The sequence below is a fragment of the Halichoerus grypus genome, chromosome 6, assembly GCF_964656455.1.
Source record: "Halichoerus grypus chromosome 6, mHalGry1.hap1.1, whole genome shotgun sequence".
NCBI classification, from domain to species: Eukaryota; Metazoa; Chordata; class Mammalia; order Carnivora; family Phocidae; genus Halichoerus; species Halichoerus grypus.
The window spans coordinates 171,767,534-171,785,496 of NC_135717.1; the positions used below are offsets into that span (position 1 = coordinate 171,767,534).

The 17,963-nt window shown below is 59.5% G+C and overlaps 2 protein-coding genes across 3 annotated transcripts in view; one reads left to right on the top strand and one right to left on the bottom strand.

Annotated features, from left to right (window-relative positions):
- ACO2 (aconitase 2) overlaps window positions 1-5,294 on the top strand; it is a 55,369-nt gene extending 50,075 nt beyond the window's left edge. Inside the window, exons 12-18 of the mRNA XM_036072630.2 lie at window positions 136-247; window positions 1,134-1,256; window positions 1,436-1,591; window positions 2,544-2,735; window positions 3,163-3,295; window positions 3,830-3,951; window positions 4,789-5,294. Coding sequence (XP_035928523.1) covers window positions 136-247; window positions 1,134-1,256; window positions 1,436-1,591; window positions 2,544-2,735; window positions 3,163-3,295; window positions 3,830-3,951; window positions 4,789-4,926 — 976 coding nt within the window. The 3' untranslated portion in view covers window positions 4,927-5,294. The remainder of the gene's footprint in view (window positions 1-135; window positions 248-1,133; window positions 1,257-1,435; window positions 1,592-2,543; window positions 2,736-3,162; window positions 3,296-3,829; window positions 3,952-4,788) is intronic.
- Window positions 5,295-6,287: 993 nt separating this feature from the next.
- On the bottom strand, window positions 6,288-17,901 carry POLR3H (RNA polymerase III subunit H). Of its 2 annotated transcripts, none has more exons than XM_036072641.2 (7): window positions 17,843-17,901; window positions 17,466-17,595; window positions 14,853-14,949; window positions 9,705-9,791; window positions 9,219-9,282; window positions 7,556-7,757; window positions 6,288-6,565 (listed from the first exon to the last, which is right to left on the bottom strand). In XM_036072641.2, the coding sequence occupies exons 2-7, from the start codon at window positions 17,574-17,576 to the stop codon at window positions 6,512-6,514; spliced, it is 615 nt and encodes a 204-aa protein (XP_035928534.1). In that variant the 5' UTR covers window positions 17,577-17,595; window positions 17,843-17,901; the 3' UTR covers window positions 6,288-6,511. The 2 variants fall into 2 exon arrangements, with proteins under 2 accessions (XP_035928534.1, XP_035928533.1); XM_036072640.2 differs by lacking the exon at window positions 17,843-17,901 and adding an exon at window positions 17,700-17,834.
- Between the last annotated feature and the right edge of the window lie 62 nt (window positions 17,902-17,963).

A 17,963-nucleotide genomic window follows, 5' to 3' on the forward strand; every position in this document is an offset into this window, starting at 1 on the left:
CTGTATGTGTGAGTCCCAGGGAGGAGGTGGCTGTTTCAGGGTCTTTCCGTTTCCCCCTCTTCTGTCATAAGCCAGGCAGGACGGGCTTGGTGACAAGGACAGACACGCTTAACCCTGTCTCCTCTGGCCTGGCAGAAAGGACATCAAGAAGGGGGAGAAGAACACAATCGTCACCTCCTACAACAGGAACTTCACAGGCCGCAACGACGCGAACCCCGAGACCCACGCCTTCGTTACGTCCCCGGAGGTGAGCCTGCCCGGCCGGGCCATGACCCAGGACCACCTCTGGGGCCGGGCGTCTGACCCCATGGGGCTGCTGAGGGAGGGTTGGCATCGCAGAGCAAGGGGCTTTCTGGGTGGAAACCAAGAGCCACAGGCCTCAAGCGTCACGCTCCCTCTGCTCCCTGCCTGGCCCCCTCACGGCCCAGGAGTCTGAGGGGCTTGTCGGCCACAGTTAGGGTCACAAGCCGGAGCTTGGAGTCCCTGCCCAGGATGAAGGGCAGCCCTGCCTCTACCCAGTCGTACGGCTTTGGCCAAGTCACTGTCCTTCTCTGTGCCCCAGGCTCCTGTCAGGATTACAGGAAAGTGCGGAAGGCGTGTGCACCGTGTCCTCCGGGAAGGCGGCCTCCGACTAGGAACGCTGATGCGCCAAGCGCTCCGGGGCGCAGTGGCTATTTGGCCTCGGCCATTGGCAGCACACGGCCAGGCTTTCTTGCCTTGTTATTTTTTATATAAAAGATTTTAAGTCATCTCTACACACCATGCAGGGCTTGAGCTCACAACCCCGAGATAAAGGGTTACACGCTCTTGTTTCTTGACTTTAAATGAGTGTTCCAGAAGTACTTTTAGCCCACAAAAGTGACTGAAGAGGTGGCGCCTTCCTTCCATGTCTTCAGCTGCCCATTTGGGAACGTTTTTGCCGCAGCGGCGTTTCTGTGCGAGGGCCCCAGCGCGTGCCCGTGACCTGCACCCCCAGAGACGTTCTTGCAGCTCTGGCCTCTGTGGGGAGGACTTGTGTGTGCAGAACTTAGATGTACCTGGGCTCCATTCCCCATTTCCGTCTGGGCTCCTGCTAGGGTGGGGGGTGGGAGTGGTGTTTGGTACTAACCAGCAGTGGGCCACCTCCATTCCAGATTGTCACAGCCCTGGCCATTGCGGGCACCCTCAACTTCAACCCAGAGACTGACTTCCTGACAGGCAAGGATGGCAAGAAATTCAAGCTGGAGGCTCCGGATGCAGATGAGCTTCCCCAAGCGGTGAGCAGGTCCTGCCGCTCGCTGTGGGGCTAAGACACTCCTTCCTGGGCAGGCAGGATGGCACTGGGAGTGAGAATGAGGCAGCTCCGTGTGGGGGGCGGAGGGGGGGCTTCTACAGGAGCCTGTCCTCGTGGGGACGGAGCACTCGGCACCCAGCATGTCCCGATCTCCTCCTGCAGGAGTTCGACCCTGGGCAGGACACCTACCAGCACCCTCCCAAGGACAGTAGTGGGCAGCGGGTGGATGTGAGCCCCACCAGCCAACGCCTGCAGCTCCTGGAGCCTTTTGACAAGTGGGACGGCAAAGACCTGGAGGACCTGCAAATCCTCATCAAGGTCAGCGGCGGGGGGAGAACAGCCCCGGCCTGCCCGGGCCCTGCCCTCAGCAGCGGGAAGGGCTGTGAAAGCACGTGCTCTCCCCTGGGCGCCAGTGGGGAAGGTCAGGCTGGGGGTGGGGGGTGGCGGCCGGCAGGGAGGTCGGCTGCAGAGGAACCAGGGCCTCCACAGCCCAGTGTCCCTTTCTCCTCCGCCCCATGCCAGGCCGAGCTGGCTCTGGCCAGCTGTGTCTGGGGTGCTCTGCCATCGGCGGCAGCCGGGGAGGGTCACCTGCAGCGGCCGCGGGCCGTGGGTGCGGCACAGAAGGGCTAGAAGAGCACCAGGTCTCCACGCCTCCGGCTTGACCACAAAGGCTGCAGAAACCACAGAGTCCTCTGCTCCCGCAGTTGGGCATCGGTTGGTCTGGCCCGTGTCTGGGAGCCGAGCGGACACAAGCCTCTGTGGTGTGGCCAGAGGCCTCAGACCCATGTCAGGCATGGATTTTTGCTGTTTACTAAGGGTCTTCAGGCAGTGGCAGCCGGTATTAAGCCCACGTGATCGATAAAACTGGTGACCAGCCAGGACCAGGACACGTCCTCGGGCTCCTCTGGGTCCAGCATGAGGTCTGTGGCTGGTCTTCCTGCCTGGGCATCAGTTGCCTGGGGGCCTAGGTCGGAAGGGGGAGTGAGCAGACCTGCCTGTCCAGCCACTGCCCCCTGTGGGTGTCCTGTCCCGGACAAGTCACCGAGCAGTGCAGGGCCTTCAAGGGGTCGGGGACGGTCTGGCCTGAGCCCTCGTGGTCACAGTGTGGCAAGGCCAGGGCGGCAGACTGTGTGTCCAAAGCCAGACCTGCTGCCCTTGTCACCCTTCCTGGGTCGCAGTTGCTGGGTCTGCTGCCAGCCTCTAGAGGGCTTCTCCCTTCATCCACCTCTCCCGCACCGTGCCCTGATCTCTGTCTTCTCACCCACCCAAGGTCAAAGGGAAGTGTACCACCGACCACATCTCGGCTGCGGGCCCCTGGCTCAAGTTCCGTGGGCACCTGGACAACATCTCCAATAACCTGCTCATTGGCGCCATCAACATCGAAAACGGCAAGGCCAACTCCGTGCGCAACGCCGTCACCCAGGAGTTTGGTCCTGTCCCGGACACTGCCCGCTACTACAAGGTGGGTCCTGGTCAGTGGGGGCAGGGGCGGGGATGCAGGGAGGGGTGCTCTCCCCCCAGGAGCCCACACCAATAGCTCTGCAGTTGAAGGATGCCCTGGTGCCACGGGGGCAGTCCTGTGTCACCCTCACCACATGCCCCTGCTCTGATCCCACACTGGCCTTCCCCCAACGCCTGCCTCTGTCCTGAGTACTGATGGGTAGGTGGCACCTCCCATGCCCCTTGCAGAGAGTCTGATCGCAGGTGTCTGATCGCCTCCGTCCCCTCGGCCTGATTGGGGCCTGATTCACCTCTCATTTCACCAGCCCTTGGGGAGCAGGTAGGGAGGGGTCTCTCTAGCCCCTTGACCTGTGAACCTCAGGAAGCCCAGGGCCGGCAGGCAGGGGGCCAGCGTCCTCTCCCTCATGGCCGCCTCACTTGCCTGACAGAAACACGGCATCCGGTGGGTAGTGATCGGAGATGAGAATTACGGGGAGGGCTCGAGCCGGGAGCACGCAGCACTGGAGCCTCGCCACCTCGGGGGCCGGGCCATCATCACCAAGAGCTTTGCCAGGATCCATGGTAAGGTAGAGCCGGGTCCCGCCACATCCGCTTCCCCTCCCTGGCAGCCCACGGTCACCCACCCTGCCCGTGGTGGAGTCAGGCCTGGAGCCGTGCGCCTGGTTTCCACGCCGTGTCCACAGCTCCCGTTTTCCAGCACAATCTCTGCCCCTTCTGAGTTGCGTTGGGTCCAAGGCCCACAGCTTCCCAAGATGGGAACTTGCTTCCAAACTTGCAGACCTAAGCAGCAGAAATCCAGGGCACGTGGTCAGAGGATTTTGATTGTGAATGTCTGTCAGGAAGGCCAGTGGAGACCCAAACCAGCACGCTTACGTAGGCTCAGGCAGAAGGTACCCTGTCATTGGGAGTATAGCCACCTTGGTCCTTTTGGTTCTGCTCAGAGTTGTCTCCAGATGGCAGGACCAGGGTGCCTCTCCCAGAGCCCTCGCTGGGCTTAGAAAAGGAAGCTCTTAGGCTGGTGAGGCTCCCTGTGCAGAGAAGGGGGGACTGGCCCTGCGCGCTATGGAATGACTCAGTATGCTCTCTGCCTTCTAGAAACCAACCTGAAGAAGCAGGGCTTGCTGCCCCTCACCTTTGCTGACCCAGCCGACTACAATAAGATTCACCCCGTGGACAAGCTGACCATCCAGGGCCTGAAAGATTTTGCTCCTGGCAAGGTCAGGGGGCCAGGGAAGGAGGGCAGGTCGGGGACACCCACTTCGGCCCCCCCTTGTTTCTCCTCCCATGAGCCTTTGTTTCAGTTGGAAGGGCCCTTAAACTCTCAAGGCACCCCCCCTCGGAGAGAAGGAAGTGCCTTCCCAAAGACCAGGGTGGAGCCAGCTCAGGCCCCACTCATTAGGGCAGGCTTGGCACTCAGGCCAACAGCCCATGCAGAGCAGGACCCTCTTGGCCCTGGGAGTCATGCCATCCAGGTCTTTTTTTTTTTTTTTTTTTTTAAAGATTTTATTTATTTATTTGAGAGAGAGAGAATGAGAGAGAGAGCACATGAGAGGGGGGAGGGTCAGAGGGAGGAGCAGACTCCCTGCAGAGCAGGGAGCCCGATGCGGGACTCGATCCCGGGACTCCAGGATCATGACCTGAGCCGAAGGCAGTCGCTTAACCAACTGAGCCACCCAGGCGCCCTTTCCAGGTCTTTTTTTAAAAAGATTTTATTTATCTGACAGAGAGAGAGACAGCGAGAGAGGGAACACAAGCAGGGGGAGTGGGAGAGGGAGAAGCAGGCTTCCCGCAGAGCAGGGAGCTGGATGCGGGGCTTGATCCCAAGACCCTGGGATTATGACCTGAGCCGAAGGCAGACACTTAATGACTGAGCCACCCAGGCGCCCCGCCATCCAGGTCTTAACTGGGGCCACCCAAGCCCAGACCTGGCCTAGAGCTTGGTTTGCCCGCTGGCCCCCGAGGTTCACCTTGCGTGCACCCCACCTCCCTGACCCTGCAGCAGAATCCAGGGCCGTGTTCCTAAGAGCCACTCTGCTTCCCCCCACTCCCTACAGCCCCTGAAATGCATCATCAAGCACCCCAATGGGACCCAGGAGACCATCCTCCTGAACCACACCTTCAACGAGACCCAGATCGAGTGGTTCCGTGCCGGCAGTGCTCTGAACAGGATGAAGGAACTGCAGCAGCACTGAGGTCTGGCTCCACACTCTGCCTGCCTGCTCCTCAGACCCGGGGCCGGAGTCCCCAGTGCAGCTCGCACGTCATCAGAACTGGATCCACCCCGATCCAGCCACGGCTTCCTGCTCCAAGACGGTGTGCTCAGCCCGCCGAGTGACCCACAGTTGGGGGGGGGGGGTTCTTAAAAGAATGTTTCAGCCCCCCTGCCTTCCCATGTTTAGTCTGATTCAGATCTTGAGCAGCTCCATTCACCTGTATTTATTTTTGATGACAAGACTCCCATCTAAAGTTTTTCTTCTGCCTCATTTCACTGGTGGCTCAAGGATTTTAAAGAAACTTTTGCTCTTACAAGGAAAATAAGAATCCAAACTCGGTGACTGTCCGTGTGTGTGAGTGGTGGTGTCCGTACAGGGCGCGGGGCGGGTTGCTGTGGCCAGTCGGCAGAGGCCCCACTGGCCACGCCACAGCAGACCTGCCACTGCCAGGAAGTTCAAGTGGGAAGGCTGCTTTCCCGCGTCTTCTCAGCCCCACCTTCCTGCGCCCTGGGCCAGCCTCCCCTGCCCGCGCCCCAGCATCCGCACGGCCCCCCTCGTGTCCTTCCCCTGGGCATGGACTCAGCCCCCTCCCTCAAGGCCGCGGCGCCACGCGGCGGTGGGCATCGTTCTGCAGCTGCTTCTCCCCCTGGAGCGCTGTCCCCAGGCAGGACCCACGCCCCGGTGCCCGAGCGAGCAGAGAAGGCCAGAGCAGGAGGTGGGCTCCAGGGAGGGCCCTTCCTCAGCACGAGACTTGCCTGACAGAAACTCGGTGTCCCGTGGGCGCCATAAAACAAGGCTGCGGGTCCTGCGGAAGTGAGTGAAGAGGCAGGAGGAACCTGGCAGAGCCCTTGTGCTGAATAAACAAGGTGCTGTGTGCCCTCGTTTGGGATTTGGCGCTGCCAGCAGGCCCACGGAGTGTTCCTGGCGTGGCCGAGGTCTGAAAGTGACCGTTGTCCTGCCGGGGGTGGTGGGGGGGGATAGCACAGCTGGCCACCAGCCCGGCCCTCGGGCCACCTAAGCCCACGGCCGCCACTCTCCTGATGGCGCTGGCTTGCCTGAGTCCAGGCCCCTGCCTTCCAAACGCTGGTGGGGAAAAAGGCGGTTGTCCCTGAAAGGTCAAGACCTGACAACAACTAGCAGCTAGCCCAGGCCAGCCTCTCGCTCAGTTACTTTAGGGAGCCACCAAGCTTAGCCCAGAGCCCAGCCTGAGGCCCTCAACCCCCAAGTCCTGCCATGGGGGCAGGTCACCTGCAGAAGTGACCCGGGGACAGGAAGGACAGGCGGTCCCAGCTGTGGCAGCTCGGTGACCTTAGATCACGGAGACAAGGGTGGCTCCTCCCTGACTGATACCGTCTTTTTATTAAAAGCGTGCGCCGTCGCCAAGAGGCAGAGGTCCAGAGGGAGAGCGTGACTTCAGGGATAGCTCGTCTGCGGGGCACGCACTCCGCTCCTCGGCATCTGCGGAAGCGGCCGTGCTCCTCACGGCCGGCTGCACCACCTTCTCCGGGGCTGGGCTGGGCTGGGGTCTGCCGGACTGGCCGAGGTCCGCCGTCAAGCCCCAGGGCTAGCTGCTGGTCCACCAGGAGAGAAGGCCCAGGCCTGGCTCACTGATGGATCCCTGCCCGGGGAGAGAGAAAACAAGCACATTTCATCTACCTTCAGGGCTTGAGCCACCTCGGGAGGCAAAGGGGCCCACCCTTCCGGGCGCCCCCCGCATAGGCAAAGGGAATAGTGGAGCGAGCACACACCAGCCATGAGGATGGGGCGAAATCCAGGGGCCACCCCAGCACTCCCGGCTGGCCCCCGGGAACAGCCCAGCTTCCCTCTCCTGCCCCAACCTCTCCTGGGGCCTCTAAGGAAAGTGCTGGTTCTCTAAGGGCATGGCCTCTGGCCCCGAGGCCTCAGCTGGGTCAGGTTCCCTTCCTCGCCCCCAGGCCTGCCCAAACATGGCCACCGGCAGGCCAGGCCTGGGCATGCTCTCAGTCCTGCCAGGAAGGCCTAGTGACCCTGCGCCCCAGCCTCCAAAAACATGCAGAGGGGATGCCCTCGGCCACCCAGATTTTTGACAAAGCACAGCAGCCCCCAAAGCAAACCACCTGCAGCGCAATTACACTGGGAAACCCTCCTAGCAGGCCCCAGAAATGAGTCCTACTTTGTCCCGCATCACAGTCCCTTCATGAGGGTAGAAGACCCAGGGAACCCCGGTCAGGTCTGGTCACAGCTCCCCTGCCACCCCATGCGCACACCTGGTCGGGTGTGGGAGCAGCCCCGACGGAGGGTCACCCCTCCCCGAAGCCCCACTCTTGTGCTTGACCCGCTCCCACGCCCCTTCCCCGCTTGCTTTCTCCCTCAGCCTGCTCATCAGCAGCCTTGTCACCCAGCGAGGGCTCGGTCCCTCTTGCCGTCCGGAGTCTGACGCTCCCAGTGTTATGCCCTGGCTTCCGAAACAGGCTCCCCAGGGAGAAGTGACCACCTAAGAACTCATCAGGGACCGGCGCCCTGACCTGCGGGGAGAGGGGCTCCAGGCGGGGAACCCCAAGTCAACACCCTAGGAAGCCGCTCCCGCGCCTGGGTTCTCCCGCCACACCGGGGCCCGTGCACATCTCACCATAAGCGTGTACGGCGCCTCCTTCTTCGGCAGCTCCTCACTGGAAGACGTGGCCTCGGCCGAGCTGGGCCCCGTGGGGGACGTGTCCACAAAGCTCTCGTCCACCACCCGGAAGCGGATCTCCTCGCCGGTGTCCATGTACAAGTCGTGCGCTCCTTCCTCGGTCTCGTACTCCCACACCCACACCTGCTCTGCCTCGTCGCTGGGCGGGGCGCGGGGTCAAGGCAACAACCAGGCAGGCGGCAGCCCGCGGGGGGGGGGGGAGGGGTTCCTCCCCCAGGCAAACCCCACCCGACGATGAGAGCCCCTTGGCTGGGGGGTCAAGGAGAGGCAGGCCCACACCACGTGCATGAGGCAAGGCTGGGCAAGGTCTGGGCCCCACAGGCAAGAGCGGGAACGCTGGGGAACACGGGCCCCCCGCCCGGCACCACAGCCAGGCGGGCACACACATCCTCAGGGCCCCAGAGCAGGAGGAAGGCTCAAGGGCAGAGCGAGCCCCACCTCTTGAGGCAGGAGTGACGAAGGCCTCTCGCTGCCCGGGTCCTCGCAGGCCAGCCGCCACGTTCAGACCTCCGTTCCACCGGCCGTGACCAGGGCCAGGCCCAACTTCTGAGCCTCGGGGCCCCGTGTGTAAAACGGGCTGTGGCGAGGCCTGCCCCCGCAGGGCTGCAGTGAGGAGGTAATAACACAGCGCTCCCAGAAAGTGCTTTCCACGGGACCCGCGCAGTCGGCCCTGGGGTGCTAGCCGAAGCTGCGCTATGTTCTCTGCAGCCCGACTCTGCACCCCTTTCCATCGTGCCCTGTGAAAGTGACCAACACGCGACGCAAGGACCTTCCCGGTGCTCAGGATGGACACGGCCGGAAGGTCACCTGCCTGAGGGCCCATGGCCGGCGAGAGGCCCAGCCGGGCAGCGCCGGCTTTCCTGACAAGCCCCGGCGTGCCCCACAGACCCTGCCCCGGCCCCCACGGCCGAGCCACAGTGCCCCGATGAACCAGTGAGGGCGGCACCCCGGGCTCCCGCCAAAGCCCCAACCCCTCCCCCAGCCCACACCGAGGAGCCACAGCGCCCTCTAGTGGCGGTCCCACGCCTTAACCACCCCCCCTCGGGAGCCCAGTCCCCTGCTGGGTCCTGGGGACACAGTCCTGACAAGATGGGGTCCCTTCCAGGGAGCAGTCTCAGCGAGGACCCCCAGAAACAGACAACCCTAGGGCGACCAGGCAAGGGCTGGGGCAGCGCAATGGGGGAAGCCAGCAGAGGGGAACCACCCAGCGCAGGACCGGGCACAGTGAAGCCCTCAAACATCAGCCGACGGTAACCGTTCTCATAGCAGGGAAGCGGGGAGGCGAGCCAGTCAGAACAAACCTCTCCAGGGAGGGGATCTCCGAGATGATCCCTGAGAGGACAACCTAAGCCAAGGGGACAGCACGCCACCTACAGAGCACGAGAGCCCCGACGGGGGCACGGGCGTGGGGACACCACGGTTAGCAGGGGAGCATGGGCAGGTCAGAGCTTCTGGAGCACGACTGCGGGCCGGGGCGGGGGGGTGGACACAAAGGTCAGCAGTGTCAGATCCCAGGCCCCAGGGTCACCCCAAGGAGCGGGGACTGTCCTTTGGAAAGACCTGAGCTCCCCTGTGACCCACTTTAACCTTGGGAGGATACAACTTGGCTGGCTGCTGCAGCGACTCGGGGGGAATGAGAATGTCATCGAAGAACCCTAGAGAGACTGGAACACACGGGAAAGTAACAGCATGGGACAAGGGCAGTTGTCGCCATGGAAATCTGAGCCCCCCACCCCCACCTCGGAGCCCTGCGCCCCCGCCTAGGCCACCCAGCCACCAAAACCTGCAGTGGACACCACGCAAAACTGGGACCAGAGGGTGCCTGGGACCCCGAGCCCCCTCTGGCAGCTGCTGTGTCCAGCCCGCGGTCCTGAGGGAAGGCCTCACGGTGAAGCCCCGCAGCTGGCCAAGGCCTTCACTGTTGCGTGAGCACGAGGGGGCTGTGTGCTGCCGTCCCCCCCGCAGCTCCCTGACAGCAACCCCCCCGACCTGTGGCCCAGCCCAGAAGCTGAAGGGAGGCCTGCGGGCCTGGCCACTTGCCCCAACGTGCTCCCAGGCTTCGTCTGAGGATCAGGGCCACCGTTACCGTGCACTCCCTCCGGGCTGCAGCCTTTGATCTTGCCAATCAGAATCTCGTCCAGGAAGGGATGGAACACCACATAGCGAAAATGGACTGGAAGTGAAGGAAGAATGTCAGTGACGAGCAGGCACGTGAGGGACGGCTGCTCTGCGGCGGCCCCGGCTTCCCAGTGTTGACCGCCCTCGCCAGCCCGCTGACCCGGAGGCCCGTGGCTACCCCGGAGTCCGCTGGGCCCTCCATACCCAGTCCCTCCGTGGGTCCAGACCCACCAGCGGAGCCACAGAGACCCACGCCCCGTCCCCTGCAGGGCCACAGCACGGTCCCCATAACAGGCCAACAGCAGTGGCACTGAACGGAGGGCTGGCCCCCAAGCCCACCCGACAAGTCACTCCTGAACCCAGATTCTGAGCCATGGATGACTCCAAAGTCAATTCCACCCTTCCTCTAGACTCACTCCCTTAAATTCTAGAAAGGGCAGAAGTAACCGGCAAAGGGAGCCAGGTTCGGAAACAAGTCTTCCGTCTCCCTCTGATGGGAAAGTTTGCCCCAGGCATAGCTCTGACCTGGAACAGGACGTTAAAAATGCCCTGAAATGGACGGGGCCACGGGGAGGCAGAGGCAAGAAGCCAACAAAAATGCCTCTGTGGGCTCGCAGGCCCCGCCCTGGGTGGTCCCCAACTCGGCAGACCCCCAGGACCTGGCAGAAGCCATTATCTCGTCACTCCTGCCCCTGACAGCCCCAAAGGGGTGACCAGCACTGGCCTGACCCCCGCCAGAGCTAGAGAATAACCATGAGGCTACGTCCTGCCGGTCACACGGTGCCCATCGCCACCCACCCGTGTCGGCTGTCACGCTTCCCCGCCGTGAGGATGGGGAAGCGGCTCAGAGGGGCCGCGGGACCTGCTCACAGCCACTCAGCTCTTCTGTCCTGCTTTGCCAGGGGAGGACTCCAAGCCTTTCTGGGCCACCAAACACGGCCACAGAGTGGAATCTACCTTCCCCGGACAGCTTTCACCCCCACACAGGCTCCCGCCACCAGCACCCTCAGCTCCCCACTCTGCCAACGCCACCCGAGGGCCGACGGGGCCCCCAGCTCCCTGCCGGGCAGCCTCTCCGTGCCCCACCAGGCGGGAAGCACGAGGGAAGAAGCGGGCGCGAACGTAATGCAGTCTATCCACAAAACGGAATATTACTCAGCCTTAAAAAGGGAGGGAGTACAGACACCTGCCACGACATGGATGAAGCTCGAGGACATTACGTTACGTGAAACAAGCCAGTTCCAGAGGACCACATACCGTGTGACTCCATTATATGAAATGCCCAGAATAGGCAAACCCAGAGACAGAAAGTAGATCCGCGGTTGCCAGGGGCTGGGGGAGGGGAGCAGGAGGAGCGACTTCTGGTAGGTACGGGGTTGCTTTTCGGGGGTGGGGAAAATGTTCTGGAATTAGATCGTGGTGACAGTTGCACAACTGAATATCCTAAAAGCTACCGAATGGTAAGCTTTAAAAGGGTGAATTTTATGGCATGTAAATGAGATCTCCATTAAAAACAAAAAGGAGGCCACAGACCAGCGGGAGGGCCAGCCGGGCCAGGGCCGTATTTGGAGCCACCTCCCAAGAGCCCGACCTCAAGTTCCGGGGTGTGTAGTGGGCAGACGGGAGCCGGGAAAGTCAGCAAGGATGGGGCTGCAGGATCAGTAAGAGGAAGACCTGCTCTCGGGGGCAGGCTCGGGCCAAATCCCAGGAGAAGCAGGGCTGCCTCGGGATGTAGTGAGTTTCCGCAAAGGGCAGACACTAGATGATTCCACTGTATGAAGTACCTCAAGTAGTCAAATTCATAGAGACAAAGTACAACGGTGGTTTCCAGGGCCCGGAGCTGCGGGGAACGGGGAGTGAATGCGTAAGAGGGGCAGAGTTTCAGTTTGGGAAGATGAAAAGGGTGGTGGTGGTTACCCAGCCATGACTGTACTCGATGCCATTGAACTGGGCACTAAAAATGATTAACATGGAGGGCGCCTGAGTGGCTCAGTTGGTTAAGCGACTGCCTTCGGCTCAGGTCATGATCCTGGAGTCCCGGGATCGAGTCCCGCATCGGGCTCCCTGCTCAGCAGGGAGTCTGCTTCTCCCTCTGACCCTCCTCCCTCTCATGCTCTCTCTCTATCATTCTCTCTCTCTCTCAATAAATAAATAAAAATCTTTAAAAAAAAAATGATTAACATGGTAAATCTTATGTTATATATAGTTTATCACAACTTAAACAAAAACAGAACAAAGCAAACAGTGGGCATGAGGAGAGTCCACTCTGGAGCTCCGAGCAGGTCAAGAGGGGCTCCCCCCGGGGCCAGCCATCTTGTGGGGCAAGGGTAACAGGGCACTGGTGCCATGTCCAAGTACCCTAAGGACAAGAGCTGAGGCTGGACACCTGGGCGCAGTGTCACAAGTCACAGAGACTGACATCTTGTGAGCACTTACCGTCCGAGAGAGGTGAAGTGATCCGGCCCGGGGAGAAGGAAGTACAAGGCAGTAAGCAAATGAAGAGCCCTCAAAACAAAGGGGGAGGCATGGGGCTGAGGCCTCCCTCCACACACCCTGGCCACAGCCCTGGGTGAGGCAGTGGGCTGGGGGGGCGGCAGGAACAGGGCCCAGGGTAGAAGATCAGCCCTAAAGCATGGCACTGATCTCCACAACAGAGCACCACCCTGCACGGAGCTCCGCAGACCACAGCGAGCTTCACAGCTCCAAGCGTTGACCCCATTTTACAGATGAGGAACCCGAGGCCAAGACAGGCGGCGTTACCTGCTCAAGGTCCGCATCCGGCGGGGGGCGGGGAGCAGAGCCAGAATTCAAATCTGGGTCCATGTGACATGCCTCACCCAGGGCCCTAATCCTCACACCTCATTCCCAAGGAACCAGGGGGCCCAGGGTGAACTGGGGGTGGGGGGACAATGAAAACCAACAGTGGAAATCTTACACCAAGTGGCAGAAACAACCAAATGAAAGAACAGAATTTCCTCAAGTTTAACTTTTTCCTCCCAGTCTTCCTTGAAGTTCTGGTGCCTCTCACCACTTGTCCAGGGCAAGTCTAAAGGCAGAGACTGGGCTCAGCTTGAGGGCATCCTTCTCCGTAAACAGAGGCCCTGCGGTCTTGTTTTCACGTCTCCGTTTAATTTCTCTGCGAAGCGCTCCTAGGGCTGTCCACAGAGCATGGTAACGTCATGGAATCTAATTAAGTCTCCGGATTCCTGGACACAGACACCAGGCGGCCTCATGGCACGTTCTGGAATGCTCGACATCTCTGTGTCCAGAGGCTGACCAGGATGGGCCAGGGCGGGGCTCCTCACACTTGGCCTTGTGTGAGAAGCACCCGGCTCCTTATTAAAGCAGTCTGCAGGCTCACCTCCAGAGACTGTGATTCAGCAGCTCTGAGTGCCTAGTGCATGGAAAGCTGCAGGCCTGCCCGCTGATTGGCCCCGAACCACGTCAGCGGCCCCTCCCTTGCCCTCTGCTGCTTCGGCTGGGTCCAGGGACGAGAGAGAATGCCCCACGCCCTCCCTGAGGACCCTAGCCAAGGTGACCATCGCTCTACTCGTCCAGGTCCGCTAACCAACCTTGCCTTCCCTTCCCAGGGTGCACACCCCTTTGCTGTGCGACTACAGCTCCTCCCACCGGGAGGTGGAGTCTATTTTCCCATCCCTTGACGCCAACCTCAGCCATGTGACCTGCTCTGGCCAATGGGACCTTCCTACATGAAGAAGAGACCACATGCAGCAGAGATGAGCTGTCCCCGTGAGGCCCCCGTCCCCACCAGCCAGTCTGCCAACCACCAGACACATGAGGCCATCCTACCCCACCCAGCCCTGGACAGGCCAGCCCAGAAGAACCCATTTAGTGGATCCACAGAATCAGGGGAAACAGTTCAAATCAATGAGCCACTGAGCCCTCCCTATGTGCCAAGGACCCATCCTAGGACCTTTGCACGTATTAATTTAGTATTCTCACAACAGTCCTGTAATATGAAATCTACTGTTAACTCATTTTATAGGCAAGGAAACAGAGAAATGGAAAGATTACATATTCTACACAGGACACAGAGCAAATAAGTGGCCAAGTTGGGATTTGAATCCCAGAGGCTACACTTAACCATTAAGTCCTAGGGCCCCTCAAAGTCCCCCACCCTCAACCAGCTTCCTTCCCAAGAGACAGATGCACTCCCCTCGGCTCTCCACACTGTTAGTTTATTTTTTAAAGATTTTAAGTAATCCCTACACCCAACATGGTCTTGAACTCACAACCCGAGATCAAGAGTCACACACTCTACCAACTGAACCAGCCAGACACCCCTGCTCTCCACTTCTAATCCAGCAATGACCATTCCAAGTGCCCTCACCTGTCTGGCCACCCCCTCCCCCCCAAACCAGACTGAGCAGCCTGATGGCCCGGCAGAGTAGGGCTCAGTAATAAATGAGACCAAAGGGGGCACAGACACGGAGCCACAATCAGAGCGAGAGAGGCCTCCAGAATCACCTTGTCTGGGGCACCTGGCTCAGTCATGTAGCAACAGATTCTTAGCTCAGGTCTTGATCTCCGGGTCATGAGATCGAGCCCTGTGTTGGATTCCACATTAGGCAAGGAGTGGCTTGGGGTTCTCCCCCTTTCCCTCTCCCCCCATTGGTGCGTGCACACTCTCTCGTGCTCTCTCTCTCTCTCAAATAAATGAATAAATAAAATCCTTAAAAAAAAAAAAAGAATCACCTCGTCCACCATTTCTTATAGGTAAAGAAACCAAGGCTTAGACGGGGGAAGATTCTGCCCACTGTCACCCAGTCAATTCCTGGCAGAGTCAGGACTAGGCCTCAGGTCTCCCAATCCCTAGACCAGGATTCCCACAACCAAAAACCAAACCCCAAGAAACCCAATGCCAAGGAGGAAAGGGCAGGCTGCCTGGGTGGCTCAGTCGGTTAAGCGTCTGTCTTCAGCTCAGGTCATGATCTGGGGGTCCTGGGATTGAGCCCTACATCAGGCTCCCTGATCAGTGGGGAGTCTGTTTCTCCCTCTCTCTCTGCCCCTCCCCTCTCCGTGCTTTTGTTCATGCACACTCTCAAATGAATAAATAAAAAAATCTTAAAAAAAAAAAAGAGGAAAGGGCACCCACCTTTGGTGTGCGACGCGCCGTCCCCTGGGAACACGTAGGCGTCCTCCAGCTTGGTGATGTCAAACAGACAGATGCAGAGCCCCACGTTGTACACGACCTGTGTGCATCCGCATACACACACACACACCGTGACTCTGAGGCCCGGCTCCCCAGCATGTTCTCCTGAGACCCTCACCACCCATGGCAGGTAATGATTACCCCCGTTTTACAGCCAGAAATGAGTTGGGGCACCATCTGAGGTAACCATGGGTCAGGGGCCTCTGAAGGATGCGGAGCTCTGGAAAGAGCGGGGCCTTTGTGACAAGGCAGATCCTGGTTACAGTGCCAGTTCCAACGCCCACTGTGTGACCGCCAAGGTCACTTCTCTGAGCCTCAGTTTCCCCCATTTGCAAAAATAGACCTCCCAGGCTGCAGGTTTGTTAAACAGAGAGAATGGATGTGAAGCCCCATGCATGTGTCTGGCTTACATGCTAGAAGTAGTAACAGTCAACCACGGATCACTATTATCATTAGTCAGCATCACTGACAACCAGGGAACCCTGGTTTAAACCTGCACTTCCCAAAGTCTCCAGGTCCATGCTAGAGCTCGGGGCTTGGTGTCAGAGGCCCGGCTAATCCCCCATTCCGCTCACAAAGTAGGAGACACAGCCGTGGCCGCAGGGACTGAGGCTGGCAGAGTGACGCAGGGCCAAGGCGCCGACACTAGACAGCATCCTTTGCCCCCTCCGCACCCCACGGCGCTCCAAACCACGGCCCCGCTGGTGTCACCCTATCTGCCACCGGTATCATCACCTCCCAATTACAGCCCTGCAGACCGTTCAACGATTAGCAAGAAGCTCAGAGAACTTACGGTCCGGGCCAGACCTCACCACAATGAGGCACAGAGTCGGGCTGGCTTCGGCAGCACAAGATCTGTGCCCTTGGCCGGACCACGGACCTCTTCTGTGCAGCCTCCTCGCAAATGACTCAAATACAGAAGACTCAGCTCAACAGGTCACTGAAGGACCCAAAGGGACTACATTCCCTTCTTGGACTTTTCACACCTTCTCTCTCCAAAATGCTCACACTTCGTCCCTCCACAGACCCCTTGACCTTCTACCTCACAAAGTAACCGGAAGCCATCCACTAAGGACTTCATGAGTTCTCTCCACCAACAATTGCCCAGATCCATACACCTCCCTTCTATGACCTCAGCCTCTATGGAAGGGACTGGCCTCCTGTCTAAAGCCAGCCAACCTTCCTCTTACTGGCTCCTTCTCAGCCTATCACCTCCTGCTATTCTACGGATGAACACCAATACTGCCATGACATCCTGCAGGCCCTGTGTGGCTTGGCTCCTGCCACCTTTCCAGTCTGCCCTCCCCTCTCTTCCTCTGCCCAGGCCACACTAGCCTCCTCCATGTTATCATGGGTGAAATATTCCCTCCTGCCACAGGGCCTTTGCACATGCTGTTTCCTCTGCCTGCCCAACTCTTCCCTCTGCACCCTCAAAAATGAATCCCCTAGGGGCGCCTGGGTGGCTCAGTTGTTAAGTGTCTGCCTTCGGCTCAGGTCATGATCCCTGGGATCGAGCCCTGCATCGGGCTCCCTGCTCGGCGGGGAGCCTGCTTCTCCCTCTCCCACTCCCCCTGCTTGTGTTCCCTCTCTCGCTGTCTCTCTCTGTCAAATAAATAGATAAAATCTTAAAAAAAAAAAAAAGAATCCCCTAGTTAGTTCCTCTTCAGCATCATCTCTCAGCTCAAGCTCAAATGCCATATCCCTAACAAAGCTGCTTTCTCCCTCATTGTAGGCAGAGTTCCCCTTCATTCCACAGACTTGTGAATGCCTGTCCTTCACAGCACTTACCTCAACTTGTCATCACATACTCAACCGTGGGTCCCTCTCATTCATATCTGCTCTCCCCGCCACACTACAGGGTAGAACCTTGGCTGCTTCATTCATTCAATCAACAGACAATTACAGAACATCTGCTATGTGCCAGGCTCTGGCTAAATATGAGGGTACCGTGTGGAGAAGACAAAGGTCCCTGCCATCATGGAGCTGGAAAAAAAACCATAACCATCTAAGAAGGAAAAAGTGATAGGACACAGAGTAACTGAGGGAGGGTTACTACAGAAAAGGCAGCGGGAAGGCCCCAGACTAGCTGTCACTAAGTCATGTAGGGCTGGCATATAAAAGGTGCACAAATACTTTTTTGCAGGAATGAATGGATAAACCTCCTGACCGTTAACTCTAAACCACTCTGTCCATCTTCACAAAAACAGTGCGCGGTTGGACAACCATTATTATTTCCATTTTACAAATGGAAACTGAGGCCCAGAGGGGTAAGTGACCTGCCCAAGACTGCAAAGTAATTGGCAGTGTAGAATCTAGCATTTCCCAGTTACAAGAGCCTTTTTCAAACCCAGTTTCTTTTTTGATTCCCTCTGACATCCTTCGTGCAGAAGGATTACCCCCATCCCGTGTACAGGTGAAGAAACCGAGTTCTGAGACGTTAAGCTACTTGCCCAAGGCCGAGGTTTGGCATGACCAAGGCCAGGCCTGCAGCGGGCAGGTGGGCAGGGCTGGGCCCTCCGATGCCAAGGCCTGCCAGCGACCGCGCGGGCCCACTACCTTGTTGGCCAACTTTTTGTTCAGCTCCTCGGCAATGGAGTCGTTGAGCTTCCTCTCAAACTGCCACGGGGGAATCCGCACGGTGTCCACCATCTCCACCAGGACAAACATCCCGGCCTGCGCTGGGGCCCTGGGAACGGGAGGGTCAGTCTCGCACCGTCGGGGGCGGTGGGCATTCCCCAAGCCCCTCCCCCCCAACCCGGCGGTGGGGCTGCGAGGTAGGGCGCCGGGTACCCCGTGCGGGGCGCGCTCAGCCGCTGCAAAGTGAGGAAACTGAGGCTTAGCGCGAGGGGCCCTCGCTCCAGTGGGAAGGGTGCGAGCACCCGTCGCACGACCCCGCGCTGCCCCGCCACGAAATACGCGCCGCGGCCACGCACCGCGCTCCCACGCGCGGCCGACTCGGGACAAGACTCCGAATCTCGCTTCCGGAGAACAGACCAATAAGAAGCCTTTGCCCGCCCCCCGACGCGGCGCGGGGGCGGGGCGGGGCGGGGCCTC